We start from the raw sequence: 25,045 nt of genomic DNA, 5'->3' as shown, positions 1-25,045 counted from the left end.
CTTGACCTTCAGGAACAGCGTCCATGTGACATCCAATAAACCTATCAATATTCTCTCACTTAACCACAGGTTCCGTAGTGCTGAAACATCTATAGTGCATCCATTGGACAATTTGGGTACAAGATATTACCTAATGACACCCAAGCAAGGCTCCACTGGTTCATATAAGGTATTCTCAGTCATTGCATCTAAGGAGGATACATCAGTTGATATTCATTTGAAGGGAAAGGTAGAATTCAAAGGTAGAAAGTACCCAGCAAACAGTGTTCTAACAGTAGGTTTAGCTGCCTTTGAAGGTATCCAGCTTTTGAGCTCAGATGATCTCTCCGGTTCTAAAGTCAAGTCTGAAAAACCAGTGGCCGTGTTGAGTGGTCACACTTGTGCCATCAAGAACACTCAGTGTAGCCATGTCTTTGAACAACTTATGCCTGTTGACCTTTGGGGAAAGAGCTTCTATGTTGCACCGTTTTCCTTTCAAACAAAGTCTGATATTGTTTTCATTGTTGCAGCTAGCAACACAGAGGTGAGCTATGACTTGGGCACTAATAAAAGAAGCATTAATATGGTGGATGGACAAGTCCAAGAGATAGAAATGCCAGGTGAAACACTATCAATTACAGCAAGTAGTCCAATACAAGTTATGTCCTTCAACACTGGTGGAACTGCCAAAAGACTTAATTATAATCCAGCAATTATGAATATCTTAGATACAGGGAGCTACTGCTCCTCTTACTACATCTATGGTCAAAGGGACATTGACAATTACGCCATTATTATAGCTAAGAATGTCTCTGTTAACGGAATTACTTTTGGTGGACTGAGATTAAAAAATCCAGTATGGCAGCAAATTCATGGAACAGATTACATGTGGCTTCAATATTATTATGGGACCAGTTTCATATCTTACATGGTGCAGCATCCCACTGACTCGTTTGGCCTTCAGAGCATTGGGGTTGGTGTTCAGTTCAGCTACGGCTCACCAGGATCCTGTATAAAAGGTAAAAAAAGATCTAAAATGAATTAATAATGGCAGGGGGGGAAATGCACTTCTATTGGATAGGGTTGAACCCTTTCACTCCAGAGAGAGCTATCTACCTCTCATCTTAATAAGTCCATTGTTTATGTAGAGATAATACGATAATTGTAGCTCTCACGTGAGTTGTCTTCTCATGTTGGTCATATTACTAAGACAATTTTTGAAATGGTGATACATTACATCCAGCAATCATTATTTTTTATTTAAATCGAATAAATTATGTATTTTATATAAGCACCCATCATAAAATCAACAATCTAGTTTCACTGGCCTAATTGTATTGTCAAAGTTTAAAAATATAGTAAATATATTCTCTGATTGGAATGTGGGATTTTTTATGTGATTGCTTCCTTGCCGATTTCTGGCTTCCTGTTTGCTTGTGTGCGCATCAGGACCTTGTTGCCACCTACAGGAGTCTTAACCGAGGAACTTTGTTTATAAAACTTGAAGAACAGCAGAATAAAACTGAAAGTCAAAGCTGGCACAGTACATCTTCTAAATCAGGATACGGAGACCGTATCTTCAGAAGGATATTGATACTTTAGAGAGAGTTCAGAGAAAGGCTACTAGACTGTAGAGATGTGCATGGAGAAAATATTCGGTTTGGTTCGGCATTCCGAAATTCGTGACTTAGGCATTTTGGAACTTCGGGACTTTGTCACTTCGGTTTGTTCAGCACTTCTGTACTTCGGACCTTCGCTACTTTGGAACTTCGGAACTTCAGGACTTCAGATGTTCTCTTGCAGCCGCTTGGTAGATAACTCCCTAATTCCCACGGTATCTACTAAAAGCTATCTACCAAAAGGCTGAAAGACATAAATTGGTCTTTCAGCCACATTTAGTAATACTAAGTAAAGATTACTTAGTATTAGTAAATTCTGCCCCTACTCGCTAAACCGTGAGCAGGGGCATGTCTAGTAAACAGTGAGTAGCCCTAGTAGCGGGTGGGGGCTCTGAAGTAGAATAAGGGGGGGACCTATTGCCCTCCTCCCAGGCCCCACCCCTGAGCGGTGGGTGAAGGCCCTAAATTAGAGTAAAGGGGGGGGGACCAATTGCCCTCCCCCCCGGCCCCTACCCCTGAGCAGCGGGTGGGGGCCCTAAATTAGAATAAGGGGTGGCCTATTGTCCTCCCCCCAGCCCCCACCCCTGAGTGGCGGATGTGGGCCCTGAATAAAAATATACCCTCCCTCCGGATGACAATAGGTTCCCCCCCCTTATTCTACTTTAGAGCTCCCACCTGCCTCACAGGGGTGCGGGCCAGGGGGGAAGAAAATAGGTCCCTACCCCTTATTTTACTTTAGGGCCCACCGCCGCACAGGGATGGTGGCTGGGGGGAGGACAATATTCTACTTTAGGGCCCCAACTCGCCGCACAGGGGTGGGGGCTGTGGGGGAGGACAATAGGTCCCCCATTATTCTACTTTAGGGTCCACACCCGCTGCACAGGGGTGGGGGCTGGGGGGGAGGACAATAGGTCCCACCCCTTATTTTACTTTAGGGACCCCACCCGCCGGACAGGGGTGGGGGCCCGGGGAGAGGACAATAGGTCCCCTTCCATATTGGTATTTTGGGCTCCCACTCACTGCAAAGCGGTGGGGGCGGAGGGAGGATAATAGGTCCCCCCCCTTATTTTACTTTAGGGCCCCCACCAGCCTCACAGGTCTTTCAGCCTTCTGGTAGATAGCTCCCTAATACCGTGGAAATTAGGGAGTTATCTACTTACTCATTCATATTCATTGACTGGCTAAGTAACATTTTATATGAATGTGTTACTTGATTGTTGTAAGTATTGCAGATGCTTACAGCTGAATCCTGGCTATGTTTGTATACTTTTTATTTAAACTGGTATAAAGTGTAACATTCTTCATTCTTCCACTGGGTATATTAGTACTTCGGCAATTCTGTGCTTTGGAACTTCTGCACTTTGGCACTTCCACACTTTGGAACTTCGGCAACGTCGGAACTTCGGCACTTCAGAAATTTGGTAATTCGGCAATTGAGCTATTCGACAATTCAAAAGTATCGAATGTCCGAATTGCCCGAAATTTGTCCGAATTTATATTCGGAACGAAACAAATTGAACATGTCTACTAAACTGCTTCATGGTTTGCAGGATAAAACTTACCAGGAAAGGTTAAAAGAACTTAACATGTATAGCTTGGAGGAAAGACAAGACAGGGGGGATATGATAGACACATTTAAATACATAAAAGAGAATCAACACAGTAAAGGAGGAGACAATATTTAAAAGAAGAAAAACTACCACAACAAGAGGACATGGTCTTAAATTAGAGGGTCAAAGGTTTAAAAACAATATCAGGAAGTATTACTTTACCGAGAGGGTAGTGGATGCATGGAATAGCCGTCCAGCTGAAGTGGTAGAGGTTAACACAGTAAAGGAGTTTAAGCATGCGTGGGATAGGCATAAGGCTATCCTAACTATAAGATAAGGCCAGGGACTAATGGAAGTATTTAGAAAATTGGGCAGACTAGATGGGCCGAATGGTTCTTATCTGCCGTCACATTCTATGTTTCTATGTTTCTATGCGCACACAAGCAGACAGGAAGTCAGAAACTGGCAAGGAAGCAATCACATACAATTCCCAGATTCCAATCAGAGAATATATTTACTATATTTTCAAACTTTGGTAATACAATTAGGCCATAGAAACTAGATCGCTGATTTATCATGTGCTTATACAAAATACATACTTTATTGGATTTAAATAAAAAATTATGTTTGCTGTATACTTAAGAAGTGTCAGCCCTGAAGCAGGTCTTTTAAATAACCTTTTCTGAAAATATCACTAAACCATCATATGAAAGGTAGGGGCTGTCTTGATATTTCATGAATAATTATAAAACCTATTGTGACATGATGCATATATTTGGGACACATTATATCCAGATTTCAGAAGAAAACATGTTCCTCTATAATGACAGGAAAAAAATACAACATACAAGACTCTAAGTGGCAGTATGCAACAAAATAAATCACTATGTTTTAATCTGCTTCACCCACGCTAGTCCTACCTGAGCTTTACTGCCAACATGCAGACAGAAGGCTAACTAGTTGTTAATGGAATTTAATTGCTTTTTTGGAATATTGTTGCACCCATTTATGCTTAATGTAACAGATTTTACACATGTCCATTTTATTTCAATTAGCCCGAAAAAGGATTAATCTACTTATTTATTTTGCCCAGGTCCTGAAGTACCACGTCCATCTTGTAGAACCACTGTTTGTCCTTGGAGACACAAGTGCACTACGGAGAATGGAAAGCCAAGGTGTATTCCTCAGAAAGTGGATGCGTGCTGGGCTTCAGGAGACCCCCATTTCAAAACCTTTGATTTGCATCTCTTTGATTTCATGGGGACATGCACATATACTCTGGTGAATGTCTCTGAAGGTGCTGAGAAGAATCTTAAACGCTTTACAGTTCTGGCCAAAAATGATAATCGAGGAAATACTCGTGTTTCCTATGTGGCTCAGGTGACCTTCAAAACAAGCGGCTACACTATCGATATCAAGAAAGGGGAAGTTGGCTCTGTGAGAGTGAGTACATAGACAGAACCCATACTTTTTCCTAAATTTCCAAAATTGCACAAAATATGGTAGAAAAGGAGAATTTACATAGTACTCTTTAAACCTTTCATATAAAACCAGTGCTTTTTTTTTTTTTTGTTTGTGTTCTTATACATTTTTTATTGAGCAAATAGAAATGCCATTTACAGATCTATATAGAAACATAGAGTAAACATCACTGGACACGCGTATTATGCAATATTGCCAAGTGAAGACACAGTAATTTCACATAGAGGTAGTTGCATGCCCAGCGATAGAGTGAATTAATGCATCAGCATAAATTTAGCTATTGCTACGACCGACGGTGTCTCATTCATTTAAGTAAGTATTAGCATCGTATGCAAAAATGTACAGGTTACATAGGCTAGAGTGTATCTGTCAGATTCTAAATCCGACAAGCAAGGCTTTTCTCATTTATTACTGGCCCTTTAAGTGAACTTCATTATCTTCACCTCCAGTGGCCTCCGTAGCCGCTAAATCTCTTCACTCACTTTAACATCCTCACCTGTATTAACTAATGAGGAGGCTTCATAAGTCTACACCCTGCACACAACAGGGCCTTGACATTGAAGTCAGTGTTCCGACATAGAACTTCTGATCCTGGCTCAGGAAAACATCCTGTAATTATCTGCATTATTTCAATCGCTTGATCTACCATTTGAAGATACTTACCTGCTTCAACTGCTGCAACTCTGCAAGATCCTGTAAGCAACCTGTATTACATTATATTGAGGTACTTACCTGTCTCAACTACTGCAACTCTGCATAATCCTGTAATCAACCTGTACTATATTATACTTAACCCCTTAAGGACCAAACTTCTGGAATAAAAGGGAATACCAGCTTTAACTGAACCTGGCTGCAGTGTGAGATTCCACAAACTACTTGACATGCGCACAGTCGATTATTCGGCAGGTGCGCTGTTTACCCCAACCCCCAATAACTTACAGACACCGTATTTCTGTTGGAATATAAAAGTCCACAGCTTTATTTATTATTATAAACAAGGTAACAAATTGGGGTCATTGCCACATAATGTAAATTTACCCCCATCCCCCACCGTACATAAATTACCCCCGGCAATGACCCCGACCAATAACAATAAATAACATTATAAATAACAAATAACACATAACACATGGCCTACCAAAGAGGCCCCATATCCATAACTTTTTTAACTGTAGGGGTGTACCGAGACCCCCCTACACCACCTGGTTCGGAGCCACCGATGAGCTCGAACCCACAAACCATTTAACACTCCGGTCTAATCCAGCCTAACCACTTGATACTCCTCCTACCTTCCAATTACCCAAACCCTATCCCGCCATAGCAAGAGACTTGATCCCTTAATGTCTCGAGCGACCCCCACCACACATAAATAGGGCTTTGGCGTTACCTTCTTGGAAACCTAAATTTAAGAGATCACACCCAACCTCAGACAGGTGCACACCATCCCGCCTAAAATAACCGGGCAACCCGCCCTCCAATTCTAAGTGCCTCACTGGGACCCCCCCTATCCTCCTAATAAAGACAGACATGGCCTTATTCACTTTACCTCGGCAACGTGCCACAGCCGCCGGGTCCCTGGCATGCCTCCAGTTCAACCGCGGCACCATCTCAGACCACACTATTACAACGCCAGGGACCAGTTCCCGTACCCTATCCAGGTCCCTCTTCATTCTCCTGACCAACACCTTTTGGGGGACCAAACCCAAGTCATTGCCCCCACCGTGAATTAAAAGTATATCCGGGGCAAACCCCCTTGATAACATCCCGAAAATCTCCCCACTTATGCTCTGCCAGCTGAAACCCCGAAAACCAAACCACCGAAGGTCCACTGTGTCCAGAAGAAAACCCAGTTGTGTGCCTTGTCTCCGAACTGCGGCCCTCTTCTCCGCCCAGTAGACAAACGAGTGACCCACCAGCCAAGTGACCAAGCCTGAAAAGAAACAAATTCAGTTATCCGGCAGAGCACCCGTTTCCCACATCCACAACATTCCATTCACACCAACCTTTCCGGCCTTACATATGCGCGGAACCTGATGGATTCCCATCTCTCAATCCGCTTCATCCGCTCCTCCCCTAGCCCGAGACGCGCCGCCTCAGTCGCAGCCCCGATACGGAAGGAGTGCGTACCAAATTGTCCGGGCTGCAAGCCCAATCTCGTTAAACCCATGCGAAAGACCCGCAAGAACTGAAAGCGCGACAGCGCTCTCCCATCCTCGTGGATCAAGAAGCAACCACCAACCTTCGGGCGAATCTGCAAAAACATGTCCCCACACACCACCGGGCACACCGTAGACCCTGGTAGCGAGGACAGGACAATTTTCTTACCCTTTCCGAAGACGTCCGTCTTCGAGCGCCGGAGCCAAATCACGACCTTGTCCTGTTCGACCACCACATCCTCAAACCGGAGACCCGTTGCCCCCGACCTATTGGCGCTCACCAATTCCCCAATTCGAAAAGCCCCAAAGAAAGCCCATACGAAAGCCACAGAAAACAAAGTTACCTCAAATGCCGAAATGCACACTTCGTTCAACAACCCCACCAACCCTTGAAGGGTGGCAAAGGACACGGGCCTCCTCGCATCCACCGACCTCCTGCCTTTCTTGAATCCCCTCAACGTTTGCTTCACCAAAAAATGTTTTGTCAAGTCTTCCCACCCGTTAAACTTGAACAGGAAAGCCAGAGCAGACATGTAGCGCTCCACCCTAGAAGGGGACGACCCACCTGCCACCAACCTGCAAAGAAGCCACAACAGCGTATCCAACCTACCGGCTGCGGAATCGCCCGCTCCCGCCTGCGACATCATCTCCTCCCATTCACTCCAAACCTTTGTATAAGCGGCCCAAGTCCCCGGTGCCAGCGAGCTCCTTATGTATCGCCCAAGCACAACGTCCCGAGCCGCCACATCTCCTCTGGGCACGCCTGCCCTTTCGCCTGCGCGTCTGGCGCCGCTTCCCGAAACCGCTCCCACTGCGAACGAGACAGAGCGTCAGCGACCACATTCAGCAGACCCGGCACGTGCCACGCCCTGAAGACAATGTTCCAAGACATACACAAGAGCACTAGCTGCCGCAACAACCTTACCACAGGAAGGGACGACGCCGATAGACTATTAATTACCTGTACCACTGCCATATTATCAGAGTGGAAGATAACTTTCTTGTCCTTGAGCTCCCTGCCCCAGAGCGATACCGCTACCACTACCGGAAAAAGCTCCAAAAAGGCAAGGTTCCTAATCAAGGGGCTCTCGGACCAAGCCTTAGGCCAAACCTCGGCACACCACTTGCCCCCAAGGTAAGCCCCAAAGCCAACGCTCCCCGAGGCGTCCGTAAACAGCCCGGCGTCACCAGATGCCTTCGTCGCATCCCTGAAAAACACCCGCCCGTTAAATTTAATGAGGAAACGGTCCCATATGTCCAAGTCCTCTCTCATGCCTACAGACACCCTGATGTAGTGACTTGGTAGCCGAACACCACAGGTAGCCCTAGCCAGCAATCTACAAAAAACCCTACCCATAGGGATCACCTTACAAGCGAAGTTAAGGCTGCCGAGCAAGGACTGCAGTCCCCGGAGCGTAACTTTCCTAGCGCCCTTTATCGCGTTCACTTGCTGGCGGAGCACCCTCAACTTCTCCTCCGGCAGCCTACATTCCCCCACGACCGAGTCGATTTCCAGCCCTAGAAAACTCAGGCACTCGGTCGGGCCCACTGTCTTGTCCTCAGCCAGAGGAATCCCAAACTGTTGCGCTACCCTCTGAAAAACCCGCAGTATCTGGGCACATCTGTCGGACCCAGCCGGGCCCACACACAGGAAGTCGTCCAGGTAATGGACCACCGTACCCCCGCCCGTTTCCTTACGCGCTACCCACTCCAAGAACGTGCTAAACTTTTCGAAATACGCACATGAAATGGAGCAACCCATGGGTAGGCATAGGTCCACGAAAAACTTACCCTCGAAAAAGCACCCCAACAAATGGTGACAGTCTGGGTGGATAGGAAGGAGCCGGAATGCTGCTTCCACATCCACTTTCGCCATCAAAGCCCCTCGCCCTGCTCTCCGAACCAACTCGACAGCATGGTCGAATGATGCATACGATACGGAGCACAGGGCCTCATCGATGTCATCATTTACTGACGCCCCTTTTGGGAATGATAAATGATGGATCAACCTAAACTTGCCCGCCTCCTTCTTGGGGACTACCCCCAGCGGGGACACCCTCAAGTCAGGCAACGGCGGAACCTCGTACGGCCCTGCCATCCTACCCAGTTGCACCTCCCTCAGCAACTTGTCCCGCACAACTCCCGGTTGCTCCCCCACCGACTTGAGGTTACTGCATAACCTCCCCACATCCCTACTCTGAAACGGTATTGAAAAACCCTCCGTAAAGCCTCGCCATAAGAAGTCGGCATCCTGATGGTTACCGTACTGTTTTAGCCACGGTAGCATCTCGCCTATTTTCACCGGGGTTGCCCCCCGCGGCAGCGGAGGGGGCCGACGCTCCATTGGCTCCCACTCCTGGTGCAGACTTACCTCGCTTAAAACACCGACTGGCTCCATGGGCCCCCCCACAACCGGAGCACTCGTGCTTAAACCTGCACGACGTTCCCCACTTGCATTGGCCCTCGTTAAAGAGCCAACAGAAGCCTTTCTTTTGCCCGGCCGATGCAGGTCCCCCAGGGGCCGCACCGGCCGTCCCGTGAAAGGGCGCAGCCTTCTGCGCCATCATGAGCCGCATCCAGAGGGGGAGATCCATTTGATCCCACCGCATGCTGGGATTCGCCGCTAACCTCTGGCGAAATTGTTCGTCGTACCGCCACCAGGCGACCCCGCCGTAAGTCCGGTACGCTTTCCCAATCCCGTCTAGATAGCAAAACAGTTGGGAGCATTTATCCGGTGACTTTTCCCCTATTACGCTGGCCAGGATACAAAAAGCCCTTAGCCAGTTCCCAAATGTTTTGGGAATCTTCCGATACCTACGCTTTCTCTCCTCCTCTTCCTTCTTCGCGTCCTTCTTGTCCTCCTCCTTCATGTCTAAGAAATCCTCCAACGGGAGTAGGGAAAAAACCTCCACAAACTCACCCTTCCAAATCTTTTCCTTTATGTCCAATTTTAGATGACAACCTAATGGGCCCGAGAAAGACACGTGCACGTTTTTCCGCGCAGCGTCGGTAATTTCGCCTCCTATACCAACCTTCTCCCCTGACTCCTTAGTAGCTTCAGACACAGATAAACCCACCTCGCTATCCTGTGCTGGACCCTCGGCCCTACCCGACGACCCTTGGCCCTTCTCACACGTCCACACTCTCCCAAACTGAGGTGAAGCCATTTCCCCACCCGCCCATGAGTCTAAGAAAGATTTTAAGCAATTCAACAGTGTTCCTGCGTGTGGTGCAACAGTTGACTCACCGCCTGAGCCCGAAGCCGCAGAAGGCCGTGGGTTCGTTTCCCTTCCGTCCGCCATGCTTGGCTCCGGAGCATCCAATTGGCGCCGACTCCTGTCAGCCTGGGCCTGCCTCAGGACCGCGGGTGTAGTGCTGCGTGACCTGCAAGGAGAACGACACCTGGGTAGTGTGTCCACATGATCACATACCCGCCCCACCTCCTTACGCTTCTGCCTGTAGTTCCGCACCTTGTCCCGACTCCCTGCCTGGCCCTCTCGGCCGTAAGCGCTGCGCCGCTGACCTGGCGAGCTCCTGCCTGATGACCCAGACGCACTGCGCCGCTGCCTCCTCCTCCGTTCCCCTGAAACTGATCTCCTCCTGCTATGCCTGCTTGTTGACCTGCTCCTCTCTCTGCCCCTCCACCCGTCCGCCTGCCTCCTGTCACGCCTGGCACTGACGCCGCGCTGCTCCCTGCTGCGATGCGGCCTAGGGCTGTGCGTTAGACCCTGCCGCCCCTGGGAGCCGCCCCTGTGGCCCTCCCGCTCTCTCCCAGCCCGTCCCGCCTCCATGCCTTGGGCTGATTCCTGGGAGCTATCCCGACACGCTGTACCTGGCCCCTTTTGGGCCGCCTTGCGAACTGGGGATTCCACCTGCCTGTCCTGGCGTCCCCGGTCCGCCAAAGCCGCGGGCCCTGCCTGCCCCAAGGTACCTGGCTGGGCGGACCCGCCGTCTGTGTCCCCAGTGCTGCACCTGGCCCCACTATAGGCCGCCCCCGCTGTGTCCCCTTGTACAGGGGCTCCCCCTGCCATCAGGGGGACCGCCTGGTCTCTAGAGGCCTCCGCTCTGCCCCCCGCCCGCTGCCCGGCCCCAGCGCCATTCCCTGACTCACCGGGCCGCATCTGCTCACTGCTCCCTCCATCCGATCCGCTCTGGGTCCTGGCTCCAGCCGCAACCGTCCCGCCTGCCGCCTCCCGGCGGGGCGCGCACCGCGTGGTAGGCCTCGGCCTAGCTGATGCACGCGCCCGGCCAGCACCGCGTCGAACAGACGGTGCCGGCCGCGGTACCTCCACTCCGCTGGGGCCTGCTACCTCATCCAGGGCCCCAACAGACTCCGCTGACGGGCTCCTCCGTCTGCCGACTTCGGGCTCCATGCCTGGGCTCAGCCTCTGGGGCGGTCTCGCCCTCCTCATGGAACGCCGTGCAGCCGCCGCAGGGGTTGTAGGGGGGGGACCCTGAGCCCCCAGTTGCTCATGAAGCCAGGCCAGTCCTCTATCCCGCACAGCAGCTCTCACTCCCTCCAGGATTTCTTCCATCGATGCCATGATCTGAAAGACAAAAGAAAAACCAACACAGACCTGCCAAAACAATTACCAGGTAAGTGTCAGTTTAGTTAAAATGTCCCTTACTCATAAAATGGCTGCTTAATATACTCCTATCATCCAACCCCCATTTACAAATAACCACGCCCCTCTAACTGGTTACTCCCCTGCCTACTCCTGGCTCTGTCAAGGCCCACTCCCCTGACTGCGCTGTTCCATGGGCTTCAAATCTACTTGGGAATAACGTCAAACCTACTTGTATATAAAAGACTCTATTCATTTTCTTTCAAGATATCCTCTTTCAAGTAAATTGTTATGTCTAAACAGACAAATAAAGTTTCAACCAATAACCCTGGCAATCGTCTCCTCTCTGACCTGCTCAGGGACATGACAGTATCCCTTGAGTGTATGTGTCATTGGAGCATAGAAAATGACACCCCACACCACCGGTGGTACACATACCCCCCTCCCTGCGACCACATGCTAAATAGTTCACATTTGCATCCTGTATCTTTATTGATCCCACTTTAGCAATAGCGGGTCACCTGCCAGGCCACCCAGTGGAACCTCATTTCATGTAGATAGGGAAGCAGTAACGCATCTTGTTTGCCTTTATAATCTAAGCCTTAGCTGCTGACTCCACCTGTCTACAATGTGTTCTAAAGATCATATAAATATTGAAAAAAAAAATGTGACTAATCTCTAACAGTTTCATATCTTAAATATTGCAATGTGCCGTTAAGCGACTATTGCCTGCTCCTACTATTGTTAGCATAGATAGATAGATCAAACATGTTTCTAGGCCATATACTCACAGACCCATGCTATGCATATCATTTCTGTTTCATAATATATAAAACTTGTGCAGACATTTTACTTGCCATGTTTGAAAATGTATGATTTTGCGTGTGACTGCTGTTGTGGCAACACACGCTCGTTGTTAAAACATGCACAACAAAAATAAAGAATTAAAAAAAAAAAAAAAAAAAAAAGCTCTCCTCGTGCAAGGGTATGGTGAAGAGGGAAAGTCGAAACACAGCGGCTTCCCGTTCTAACCGCTGTTTGTTGTTATGTAGAATAGACCATCCATAAATCCTGATTACCCACTTACTGGGTGAAAACAGTTGGTTATGTTTTATTTAGCTGTCCTTATGTTCAACCTGCATGTTTTATTGATTAATAGTTGATTTAAATGTTTTTTTTCTTATTTTTACTTTCATTCTTACGTATTTTCCTTGAATTTCCTGTACACACATTTATTTATTTATCCTATCCTGGATTCCTTTGAACAGATCAATAACATTAAGTCCCTTCTGCCGGTGACCCTGAATAATGGAACTGACTCTCTAATGAACATTTTTCAAAGTGGGAACAAGGCAATCATCCAGTTCACGACTGATGTAATGGTATCGTATGATTGGAATAGCGTTTTGCGCATTGAGCTCACAAGGCGTTATTCGAAGAATGTTGATGGCATGTGCGGGAATTACAACCAGGATCCGGCAGATGACTTTCAAATGCCTAGCGGCTCTCAGGCCCCTAATGCCATTGAGTTTGGAAAGAGGTGGAAAGTAAGACATTTTTATAACTGGATTTAAATTCTGTATTATTTTCCAGTATTTTAAGAGTTCAATTATTTGATTGCCAAATGTATGTGTTTCCAGTAAAATAATAGAGTTACGGAGCGGGCTCTAGATGTTTCTGGGTTATTTGCCCCCTTGATGAACTCTTCAGAGACACTGCACTTAGAGAACAAATTAAAATCGGAGTGAAAAATCATTCCTGGCCACCAATTATTAAACCTATTACAAAATACAAGGACCCAAAGGCTGCTATGTCAGTGGTACTTTACTGGCAACATCAGAAGAAAGAGACGAGTGTTGTCCTAATATCAGAGTTGAGTGAAAAGTGAAATAACAAAGCAGTCGGTGACAGCAGGCCGGTCCCCTCGCTTCCATTCATGCTGCGATAGTAAGGAGAATGCCCCAGGTTCCTGAGACCTCTAATTACTTTACTAATTTTCACATGTAATCAGTGTGTGGTAAAATGGAATTATTGTGCACGGTCGACGTGAGTTTTTCAGTCACAGCATTTGTGTTCCCTGTTAACAAATACATGTGGGCACCCTGCAATTAAAATGAATATTTCCCTTCCCAAAATTTCTTCAACAATCAATACCAATTGTATCCATAAAATCATATTTACTCAAACTAATGAGAATGGAGGGATGCTGCACAACAGCTGGGTCAATTTAATAGGTAGTACTGCGCATACACTCACCCTCCAGCATGAGTTGGGGGTAAGAAGCAGTGGACACATTAATGGCTGCCCACTTTAATTATTATTATTATTATTATTATGATATTTATATAGCGCCATCAAATCCCGCAGCGCTTTACAATGGGTGGACGAACAGACATGTAGTTGTAACCAGACAAGTTGGACACACCGGAACAGAGGGATTGAGGGCCCTGCTCAATGAGCTTACATGCTAGAGGGAGTGGGGTAAAATGACACAAAAAGGTAAGGATAGTATTAGACTAGTGACAGTTGCAGAAGAGGAATCAGTCAGGAGCTATTAACAGTTTAATTGATACGCTTTTATGAAAAAGTGGGTTTTTAACGATTTTTTTGAGGAGTGGAGACTGGGTGAGCATCTAACCGAGGAGGGAAGCGAGTTCCACAGGAACGGTGCAGCCCTCGAGAAGTCTTGAAGGTTAATCATTACTTAAACATTTTAGATTACTGAGTTGCCTTTAAAGTGTGAGTTTATAAAAGGGTTTGTCTGCCTACAGCTTGATGGTGTCAGTCATCATGTCAATGGGCAGAGATTGGAACATTTAGAGACTCAAGAGATGTAGAATTAAGCTAAACAATATAAAATAATTATAGTCAGAGTAAGAACAGATCTAAGAAACAGTTTTATTTGTAAGTTCTATGTTTCTTTCTTTCTGGTTCTTCCAGATGGACAATGGCACAGACTGCTGGGATGACTGCAGTGGACCCTGTCTAACCTGCCCTCCAAATGTGGCAGATAAATTTAAAACAGATGGCTATTGTGGGCTTATTGCCAGGACCGATAAGGGTCCCTTCAGCGCGTGTCATTCTTTTGTGGATCCCAGCACTTACATGGATAACTGTGTGTACGATGTGTGTGTAAATAATGGTCACAAGCAGCTTTCATGTCAGGCAATTAAGGACTATGCGGACAGCTGCCAGCAGGCAGGGGCGAACATCACTGAATGGAGAGAGGCGGCTGGATGTCGTAAGTGCTTAAAAAAGTAACCTTGCAAATATAATTCCTGCTAAAATAAAACAAAAACTAGTGGATGGGAAATGAATCTCACCCACAAACAATGCCGCAACTCCAAGTACATGCATTTTAAATAGCAGGAATAATCGTAAGGCCTGGGTAATTAGTTGGATCACAGTGCAGGACTTCTCCCAATCAACAACAAAATATTGTAGTCCGTACTTCGTGGAATACCCCTATGATCCTCAGAAAAAAAATATGAATAGGCAAGTCAAATACTGAAAGTGCACATTTATTGATCGTGGACGTAAAAACAAAATATGGCATGAAATGGCATGGCAGTCTTCATGAATCCTGAGTGTAGAGGCAGGGTTGATGAAGGTGCAAACAGCATATAATTGACAGTACTAATCGTAATAATATAGGTATCCATGCAAAGATGACACATTTGCAAAAATAGGAATATTTAGTAACAGAATTGTTGCAATACCTGCTACTGCCTGACGAGAGAGAGACCACCTACACCGCTATCCATAAAAAAAAGATGAAGTGAGAATCCTGGACGCGTTTCGCACCCCCCTGGGTGCTTTCTCAACATAAGGAAATTCTGGAGATATATAGGAGAAGTCCACTGAAAGTGAGGCTCCTCGTAGATCGGACCATATGCACCTAATTGCGATAAAGAATGTGCGGACTTGTAACCCTTTGTGTCCTGGGAATTACTTAAGCAGGGCAAGCCTTTCCTTAAAGTAGTACACTTAATAAGTCACTGATATCAAAAAGAAAGTAACTCAGAGTCCAAATTATCTACCATAAAAAAATTGACAACAGGAAAGAGCTTTAACCAATTATGTGCCAACAATAGGTACTTGTTGAACGTACATGCAATATAGTATAGGGGTACAATTTTGAAAAGTGATATGCCAGGATGTTTAGATCGATAACAGTAATGAAAAAATGTGCTGCAATAAAAACGATTATCGGTTAGTGATCCTGCTCTAATGAAGCCCAACTCATATTTTACATTTCAGAGTGCATTAAATAGAAATGGATATGTGACATTACCTGGAAGTACATAAACAAAACTTCAATTTCATTTTCATTTTTTATTTCTTATATTTTATATTTTATTTTTTTTATTTTATTTTTTTTTATTTTTATTTCTGTAGTACTCAATCAATCTAAATAAATTAGTTTCCTCATATCAGCAATCTGAAATCAACAGCCATACACGTCTTTTTCATCTCAAACTCACTCACTCTACTGGCACTCACAGAGACCTGGCTGTCCCCCTCTGATAGCGCTACTTCTGCCTCTTTATGTTTTGGTGGGCTACAATTCTCCCACACTCCAAGACCCAACTGTAAAGGAGGTGGTGTAGGCACCCTTCCCTCCCTTCAATGTACCTTTCAAACAATCATAACTCCCCCTGCCCTATCCTTTACTTGCTTTAAAGTTCACACTCTCCAGGTATTTTAACCCACTCCTTTAAGAATTGCTATCATCTACCGCCCCCCCCCCCCCCCCCCCGGTTATCCTAGGCTATTCATTGAGCACTTTTCTTCCTGACTTCCTTTCTTCTAGCACTCCTTCCCTTATACTTGGGGATTTCAATATTCCAATCAATAACCCCAACTGCACTGATGCATCTCATCTGCTCTCTGTAACCTTATCTTTTTTCCTTACACAATGGTCCAATTCAGCAACCCATACAGCGGGAAACACTCTTGATCTCACCTTCACCAACCTCTGTACCGTCTCTAATCTCTCCAATATTCCTTTTCCTCTATCTGACCACCATCTGCTGACTTTTTATATCAGCACACCCAGGACCCAACTGACAGCACCCTTGGCACATCAATATCACAGAAAACTCCAATGTCTTTACCTAGAGCACTTCTCCACTAACCTCCAAACTCTCCTTTTACCTATCTCAAACCTCACCTGCCCTAGCTCTGCAATCTCCTTCTAAAATTCCACCCTCTCCTCTCAACTAGACATCATGGCACCTCCTACATTTAAATGCAGCAAGCAACCCCAACTACAACCCTGGCACACCAAGCTGACTCGATACCTCAAAAAATGCTACAGAACTGCTGAAGGCTGCTGGAGAAAGTCCCACTCCGCATCTGACATTCTCCACTATAAATTTATGCTGCACTCTTACAGCTTGGCTCTTTCCTCTGCAAAAGTAAATTACTTCAATACCCTCATAACCACACTCTCCCGCCAACCCAAACTACTCTTTCACACTTTTAACTCTCTTCTTAGCCCTGTTGCTCCTTCTCCTCCTACCGACTTAACTGCCACAAACTTTGAAACTTACTTCACTAATAAGATCTCTACAATCAGGGAAGAGATCTCTCATCTCCCTCCTTCTCCTTAGAATGTTTCCCCCAACCTCACTCCCACTTCAGCTCAATAAAGTTGTCTGGGTGCCAGGTCCCTCAGGTTTTCACCCTGCAGATGCAAACATAGTTTCAGAGAAACTGCTATGTTTACATTGCAGGGTTAAGCCAGCCTCTAGTGGCTGTCTTCCGGACAGCCACTGGAGGCGCATCTGCGATGCTGGAGGCATATTATGCCTCCATCACGCAGAGCGTCCATAGGAAAACATTGAAAAATGCTTTCCTATTGACAGCTTGAATGCGCGCGCGGCACTTTCCGCGCATGCGAAATCGGCTCTGCTGACGTCGGCAGGGGAGGAAAAGTCACCAGCGCAGAGGGAGCCCGGCGCTGGAATAAGGTAAGCTGCTGAAGGGGTTTTAACCCTTTCAGCCCAGCGGGAGGGGGACCCGGAGGGTGGGGGCACCCTCAGGGCACTATAGTGTCAGGAAAACTGCTTAGTTTTCCTGACACTATAGTGATCCTTTAAGCATGTTTAGGTGAATGCAGCCAGCCCCTTGTTTTCGCATATCGCTAATTAGCCAGATATAAAACACTGCCTCTCTTTGAGGGCAGTGTCAGTTCATTGACTTTGGTTCCTGCTATTGTGTATCTTGATCCAGTGTTCTCCAGGCGGCTCCTGTTGGTTTACTCTGACTTCCCCTAACTTCAGCTTTCCATGACTACTCTTCTGCATGTCCTCTCCTGTTCTGTGACTTGGAGCTATATTCCTGCACAGACTCACAGCCTAGGTGGCTTCTTACCTGGTCACCTTGGTGTGTGTTTATTTGCAAGGGTGAGCGTATAACTCTGCACATCAGACTCCACATCAGGTAACATCCTGACAGGCACCTAGTGATAGACCAATCTTTGGTGGCATAGTAAGGAGCAGGACATCTACGTGCACTGGTGGCACAGCTCATTCCTACTAACTGTCTATCAACGACACTGAGAAAATAAGATAATCTCTAGTGCAGATCTCCTGTTCCTCTTTGTAGACCTGCAGGAACACAAACTCATGTCTCTCATCCCCCATACAATAAAGTGAATGGACTTTGAGTGAACATAGAATTAAATAAGAAAGTGAGTTCAAAAACGGCACTCATCACACTTGTAAACTTGGTCACATTTTAGCTTTAGAATGAACAGAACTTGTTGTTTGCTGTATATAAATCCCTTTGAAAATGAAATCTGGTAAAAGAGATGTTAATCCCATTTACACTGTGTTCTTGATTGCCCCTAGGCTTAGACTGCCCCCAGAACAGCACCTATACACTCTGTGGGAGGACCTGTGCCCCAACGTGTCAAGATCCAACTGCATCATCTCCATGTTCTAAACTCTGTGTGGAGCAATGTCAATGTGATCCAGGTTTCGTTCTGATCGGAGGACAGTGTTTATCAAAGGAAAACTGTGGTTGCTTTATAAATGGGCATTCATATGCCCCTAACCAGTCATTTTGGGGGGACGATACCTGTAGCCAAAAGTGTATTTGCAATGGACAAACCCAGAAAGTGGAGTGCAGTAAAACATCATGCAGAGTTGGCGAAGAATGTAATGTGAGAGAAGGACTCCAAGGCTGTTACCCCACCACTTTCGGAAAGTGTAGTACCGGTAGCAGTACCCATTACTTTACATACGATGGAGGTAAACATGATTTAACTGGCAACTGCAAGTACCAGCTCTCTGCCCTCTGTGACCACAGTCAAGGGTTAACTGATTTCCAGGTCAACATTCAGAATCAGAAAGTAGGAAACTTGAACATATCAGTCGTTGCAAAGGTTGAAATAGAAACTTATGGGACAAAGATTGAAATTAGCAGACAGAATGCCAATCAAGTCATGGTGAGAATCAATTTTGTACAATGAAATTATTACATTATTAACCCCTTAACCCCTTTGTTGTATAATCCTTCTCTCACCACCAATACTTCCAATTGGTATCCTTTTGAGAGAAATCCACTCTGCGTTGTGTTTTAATAGTGTATGTAATATCCCTGTGTCACCTCTTCCAAGAACTAACATATATCTTTATCCCCTTGTCCAGATAAATATATGACTAGCACTACTAAGGTATTCTACCCGATATTACAAATAAACAGCCAACACCATAGTTCTTACCAGAGAGAAATCTTTACTTAGAATCTGCCCAATTAAATATTACAGAAGAAGAATGTTACAGAGTTATAGTTAAAATACATTCATAACACTCATACATTCCATCTATCTAATAATATCTGCTACATTGTGTATGTGCTGTGAGATGTTGTGTGCAGCATGTGTGTCTTACCAAAACCTAATCTAATGTGATGTCAGTATCTTCTATTTTTAAAGGAATTGGTTCCCATGTTGTAAATAGCAAACTCCTCAGCTCAATTGATATGTAAAATGTGATTTACTTTCTCAAGGCCCAAAGTGTTATCTATCCTGTTATTTTATTTAAGTGTTAACTTTCCCAGCCATCCCTTTTCCTCTAACCTAAGGTGTGATTTCCTAGATAGAGACTCCTTTGAAGACCAGTTGATATGTAAAATGTGATCGGTGCCTTTCAGGTGCTGTATCTTTCCAACTATCTAAACAGAAACTCCCTTTGAAGATAATTCCTTACCTCCCATACACACAGACTTAATCAAGCACATATTAAACAGATATATATATAATATTTTCCCCAACACTCCCCCACTTGAATAAGATCTAATAAGGAGATTATTCACAAACAACCCCGCCACCCACTCTGATTTCTGTATATTAAAAAAAATCAAGGCAAGACATGAACCCACACATATATTTTATATCCCTAAAATGGATGTGAGCTCTAATTTTTCCTGCTTTGTATGGATTTTTTTTAGTTCTTTCCTCCAACAGCAATATAAAATGAATAGAGAGCAGATTAAAACAAATTGTAGACAAACAAATACTACAGAAGCAGTTCTTAATCCTGGGTGTGTGTGTAAGTATTATAGGGTATGCTCCACCAGGGCTCTTGAAAACTATTTGTTAAATCATTAAGGCTAGCTACATTTTCCTTCACCAGCTCTTGCAATTGCACAACCCTTCGATTATTTCTTTTAAATAATGTATCCAAATCTACATTAAGTGGTGGCATTTTCTTAAAAAGTGAGGGAGCCATTTTATTCCAATTTCCTAGATCTTCCTGTACCACGTCCATAGATCTTTGTGTGAGTTGGATATTGACTCTTATGACCTCCTTGCCCACTTTCATGGAGCCATAGGTAAGATTAACACACCATCCTGTTTGGGGTACCCTACATTGTATAGTTTGCTGCCACAGAACTGAAGATACTCCCAGTGCGCAGATCGTGGGACCCGGTCCGTGCACCACTCTTTTCCAACCATTTATGGGTTTGTGAAGGTGAACAGGGCAGCTCCCTGAGTTTTCCACCATGCACCCATCTGCCTGGACTAGTGGTTCAAGTACACAGGAACAAAGCCAAGCATTACCACGTCTGTCACAGCAACTGGGGTTGATAACTTTCCAGAACTGGTCTTCTTTTATTACTAAGCGAGTTTGTTGAAGGAATTGTTTTAAAACGTTAGTGTGATTAGCCACTTCCAACTCACCAAACATAGTCATCTTATAAACAGGTACAGGCTGTTCTGTCCAAACTGGAATGTCAATTATTCCAACTCTGCAGACCTTTAATTTTGGAAAGGACTACATTCTGACAATCTATGCCATATTCCCTAACCAGATCAAAGACTAGGGTAGAATTAATTATTCTGGGCCATTCCCCTCGTTTTATTTCTTGGAGGCCTAAATTTAGATGTTCGTCTAGTAAATTTCCAACTATACCACATACCATAGCTTTAGATACATTATTGTTATTAACTGATTCTCTGAGAGCATTCACAGATATATTAATCCACTGCAAATCTGCAGCAACTGTGTGAATGTTCTGTATCGTGACATCAGTTTCAGCTAGAGTGTTAAAATCCACTTGTCCCTCTTTTAAGCATAATTAGCTGCAACCCATTAACATAATTTTGTTCTCGTGAGTTAAGACCCTCTATGTCTGCCCTATTCCAAATTGATGTTCCCAAACTGAGTCCTGAGATTATATCAGTACCCAGATCCCTTTTTTTTCTCTCTCTCTAAACTTGAGCCCTTGTGTTGCATCCCAGAATAGATTAATATGTGCTTGAAATACATTTTATACCATTCTTTCATCATCTCTGGGCAACTCTCTGGTATATTAAATAATGAAAAATTTAACAATAATGGTAATGTTACATAAGATACATCAGTATATGCAACAGTTTGTGTTAGATGTAAGAAAAGGCCATGCTCTGGCCACAGGGTGGTAGTTGGACAGTCCTGAGAATTTATAATTCTTATGTTAATTGCTGGGTCAACTGTATTACGTAATCCAGTCTGATGGGGGCTGCATGTTACAACACCATCCTGGGAAAATGTAAAATTTCTCTCCAGCAGCATCTTTATCCTCACATCCTTTGTGGCATTGGCCCAAAATATACTGGTACTCTTATGTAAATCACTTCCTCCAGGATATTTCCAAACTGCAAATTCAGAGGGAAGGTTAGTTTTAGGCATTGAAATATTACATTGTACGACTATCCACCCCCCTATAGGCCCAACCACTGTAAGATTATCTTTACATGTAACATCAGGTGATTGTTCCTTTACTTTTAATGTTACTTTGATATTCTCTGAATCTTCTGAACTCCTTTTCTCCCTATGATAACCTTCTACTGGAGTACTCGGATGTACCATTTTATTATTATTCTTCATCATGACATTCCCTTTTCCTAAACTATACAGTATATACATAAAAACGATACACATAACCACCACATCACGACTGCTGTTTTCTTGCACTTCATATTCCTTATGTGGGCTGCTCTTCCAGGGATCCACTCCATCTCCTATTATCTGGAAAAGAGAACTAAGAGACTATGTTAACATTTACATTAACTTGGCATAAAGTTCTCATCTCCCACGTCTAACAAATACACATAAGGGCCAATTTTGTCAAGCACAATATATGGACCTTTCCATTTTGGTTTTGGAAATGGATGGTAGGGGGAAAAAATTTGCAACATTACTCTGTTTCCAATCTGAAGCTCGGTTATATCCCCTTTTTTTAAAAAAAACAACGACAAACCATCAAAGATGTTTGTCAGCATGCAAGAAAACTGACAACGGTCTGTTGCCATACGAAGATAAAAATTAAAAATCAGCTTAAGGCTATTTTTATTGGTAACCATAAATAGAAACAAAATAAAAACAAACATACGTACAGATGTAGAGAAAAGAAAACCCAAAATATTATGGGAGTTATTAATTGGTGGGGACCCTCAATTGCTCAGTCTTTCCCTCCTCTCTCATCTGTTCCCTAAGTGCTTTTACTTCTGCTTCCAATCTCTCAGTCTGTCTCTTTAGGTCCCAGTATTCGCTAGTCCCTTCTTTATTCCTCCAATTATCCCAATTTCGTCTATTGGTCTGATCATCCCATCTATGGTTCCTTCTCCAATTATTCTCCCAATAACTGTTCCTGTTGTTTCTCCGTTTTTCTCCCCAACTGCGATTTTTCCAGTTATTATCTCTCCATTTTAGCCTCTCCCAGTTATTATTATTATTCCATTTATTGTTGATTACCTGAGGCTTCTCCAATCTATGTCTCCAATTATCTCCCATTACATTGCTCCCTTTAGCACTATCCCTATTCCTATGGTCCCTCTGTGGATCTATCTGTCTTTTCTCACTACCAGAATCATTCTCACCTCTAAAATTTCCCATATGCTGAAATCTATTTCCCCTGAATGGTTTCTGAGGATACATGGCAGGTCTGTCTCTCCTCTCTACTCTGAAAATCCTGGCAGCATCTACAGCAAAACTCTCATTTTTAACCTTTCTTCGCCACAAATTATCAGCTCTTAACAGTAAATCACACATTTTTGATGGGTTTGGGGTTACAGATAATATCTCATCCTTAATATCTTCCTCTAATGCATCCAAAAACATTGATCTATGCACCATCCCTCCCTGTTCAAAACCAGGATTACTGACACCAAACTGTTCCATCACTGTGGAGATTCTAGCTGACAATTCATACGGAGACTCTTGTTTCAGCTGTTTAATTTTTCCAGACAATGACACATTTGATGTAACTCCATAAAGTGCTCTCAAGATCTCTTTCAACATATCCCTAGTTCTACGCTGCTGACCACATGTCTGTACAATCCTGACCCACAATCCATTTCCAACAACTCTCTGCAGCACTCTCTCCATATCACTAGTTGTCAAACTATACATCTCTTTCACTCTTTGAATTCCACAAAACCATTGCAAAAAGCGATTGATATCCTGCTGAGGGACCTGCCCTATTTCTCTAACTATGGCATCCATTTCTTGTGGCTTTAACTGCTTAGTAACCAGCTGAATCTCTCCAGAATTATCAGGATTCAACACTGTGGTTGTTGTAGTTGGAGCAGCAGGGAGATTTGTCACTGACTTTTGTTTCAAATCCTCCAATGGATAAATAGGTTTGTATCCTGTATCTCCAATCCTTGGGTTAGCAATAGACCCTGGAATTTCAGATACAGGAGACCTACTCAAAGGTGCCATGCTTTCTGCCATTTTATTAAAAGCCATATTAGTAGCATGTCTACATTCATCCAATTCTTTTTGCATCTCCAAAATTTTCTCATTCAGCCTCTCATTCTCCACTGTAAGCTCCTCACACATTTTGGCCTTTTCAATCAAAGCTTCACCAGTTGTAACTGCATGCACTCTTAGATCTACAATCTTATTATTCAATTTCTCAGATTTCATGTTAATTACTGAGTTAAGCTCTGCCATTTCACCCTCCTTTATTTTTACAATTCCCTCTAATTTTAAACAACATGATAGTAATGCTTGCATAATACATCCTTTTCTTTTTTTATCAGAAACATTTTTATCAAATAACACTTCTCCTAAAAACTCCTGCATCTTTTCCCATGACTGTTTACAGTCCTGAGAGATTTCATAAGGACCACCATGTCTCTTAATATAATTCATAAGCCATTGTTTAACATTTTCTGAACAAGCCATTTTTGCATCTACCTTATTACATGCCATATTAAAAATATACACTGCAGCAATAGAATAAATAGCAAATATACTCACCAAGCTTTATGCAGACACTGGAATCCTCTTCTGGCTGACAGTCACAGAACCAAATACGTTGATGTTAAAACTTGGATCCTAGGCAGATTCTGAAGAAAGAAATCTTCCGGCCACGGTCACGGCACCAATTATGTTGTATAATCCTTCTCTCACCACCAATACTTCCAATTGGTATCCTTTTGAGAGAAATCCACTCTGCGTTGTGTTTTAATAGTGTATGTAATATCCCTGTGTCACCTCTTCCAAGAACTAACATATATCTTTATCCCCTTGTCCAGATAAATATATGACTAGCACTACTAAGGTATTCTACCCGATATTACAAATAAACAGCCAACACCATAGTTCTTACCAGAGAGAAATCTTTACTTAGAATCTGCCCAATTAAATATTACAGAAGAAGAATGTTACAGAGTTATAGTTAAAATACATTCATAACACTCATACATTCCATCTATCTAATAATATCTGCTACATTGTGTATGTGCTGTGAGATGTTGTGTGCAGCATGTGTGTCTTACCAAAACCTAATCTAATGTGATGTCAGTATCTTCTATTTTTAAAGGAATTGGTTCCCATGTTGTAAATAGCAAACTCCTCAGCTCAATTGATATGTAAAATGTGATTTACTTTCTCAAGGCCCAAAGTGTTATCTATCCTGTTATTTTATTTAAGTGTTAACTTTCCCAGCCATCCCTTTTCCTCTAACCTAAGGTGTGATTTCCTAGATAGAGACTCCTTTGAAGACCAGTTGATATGTAAAATGTGATCGGTGCCTTTCAGGTGCTGTATCTTTCCAACTATCTAAACAGAAACTCCCTTTGAAGATAATTCCTTACCTCCCATACACACAGACTTAATCAAGCACATATTAAACAGATATATATATAATATTTTCCCCAACACCCTTAAGGACTGGACTGTTTTTGCTAT

General features: G+C 44.1%; 1 protein-coding gene across 1 annotated transcript in view; it reads left to right on the top strand.

The window, feature by feature from the left end:
* The first annotated feature begins 424 nt into the window (after positions 1-424).
* Positions 425-25,045, top strand: part of LOC134577694 (IgGFc-binding protein-like) — a 121,829-nt gene continuing 97,208 nt past the window's right edge. Inside the window, exons 1-5 of the mRNA XM_063436555.1 lie at positions 425-998; positions 4,242-4,591; positions 12,620-12,898; positions 14,292-14,592; positions 18,209-18,807. Of these exons, the coding sequence (XP_063292625.1) occupies positions 425-998; positions 4,242-4,591; positions 12,620-12,898; positions 14,292-14,592; positions 18,209-18,807 (2,103 nt within the window). The remainder of the gene's footprint in view (positions 999-4,241; positions 4,592-12,619; positions 12,899-14,291; positions 14,593-18,208; positions 18,808-25,045) is intronic.

The sequence above is a fragment of the Pelobates fuscus genome, chromosome 11 (assembly GCF_036172605.1).
Source record: "Pelobates fuscus isolate aPelFus1 chromosome 11, aPelFus1.pri, whole genome shotgun sequence".
In the NCBI taxonomy this organism is placed as follows: domain Eukaryota; kingdom Metazoa; phylum Chordata; class Amphibia; order Anura; family Pelobatidae; genus Pelobates; species Pelobates fuscus.
The sequence above is the reverse complement of the archived record's forward strand: the minus strand, read 5'-3'. Positions and strand labels throughout refer to the sequence as shown.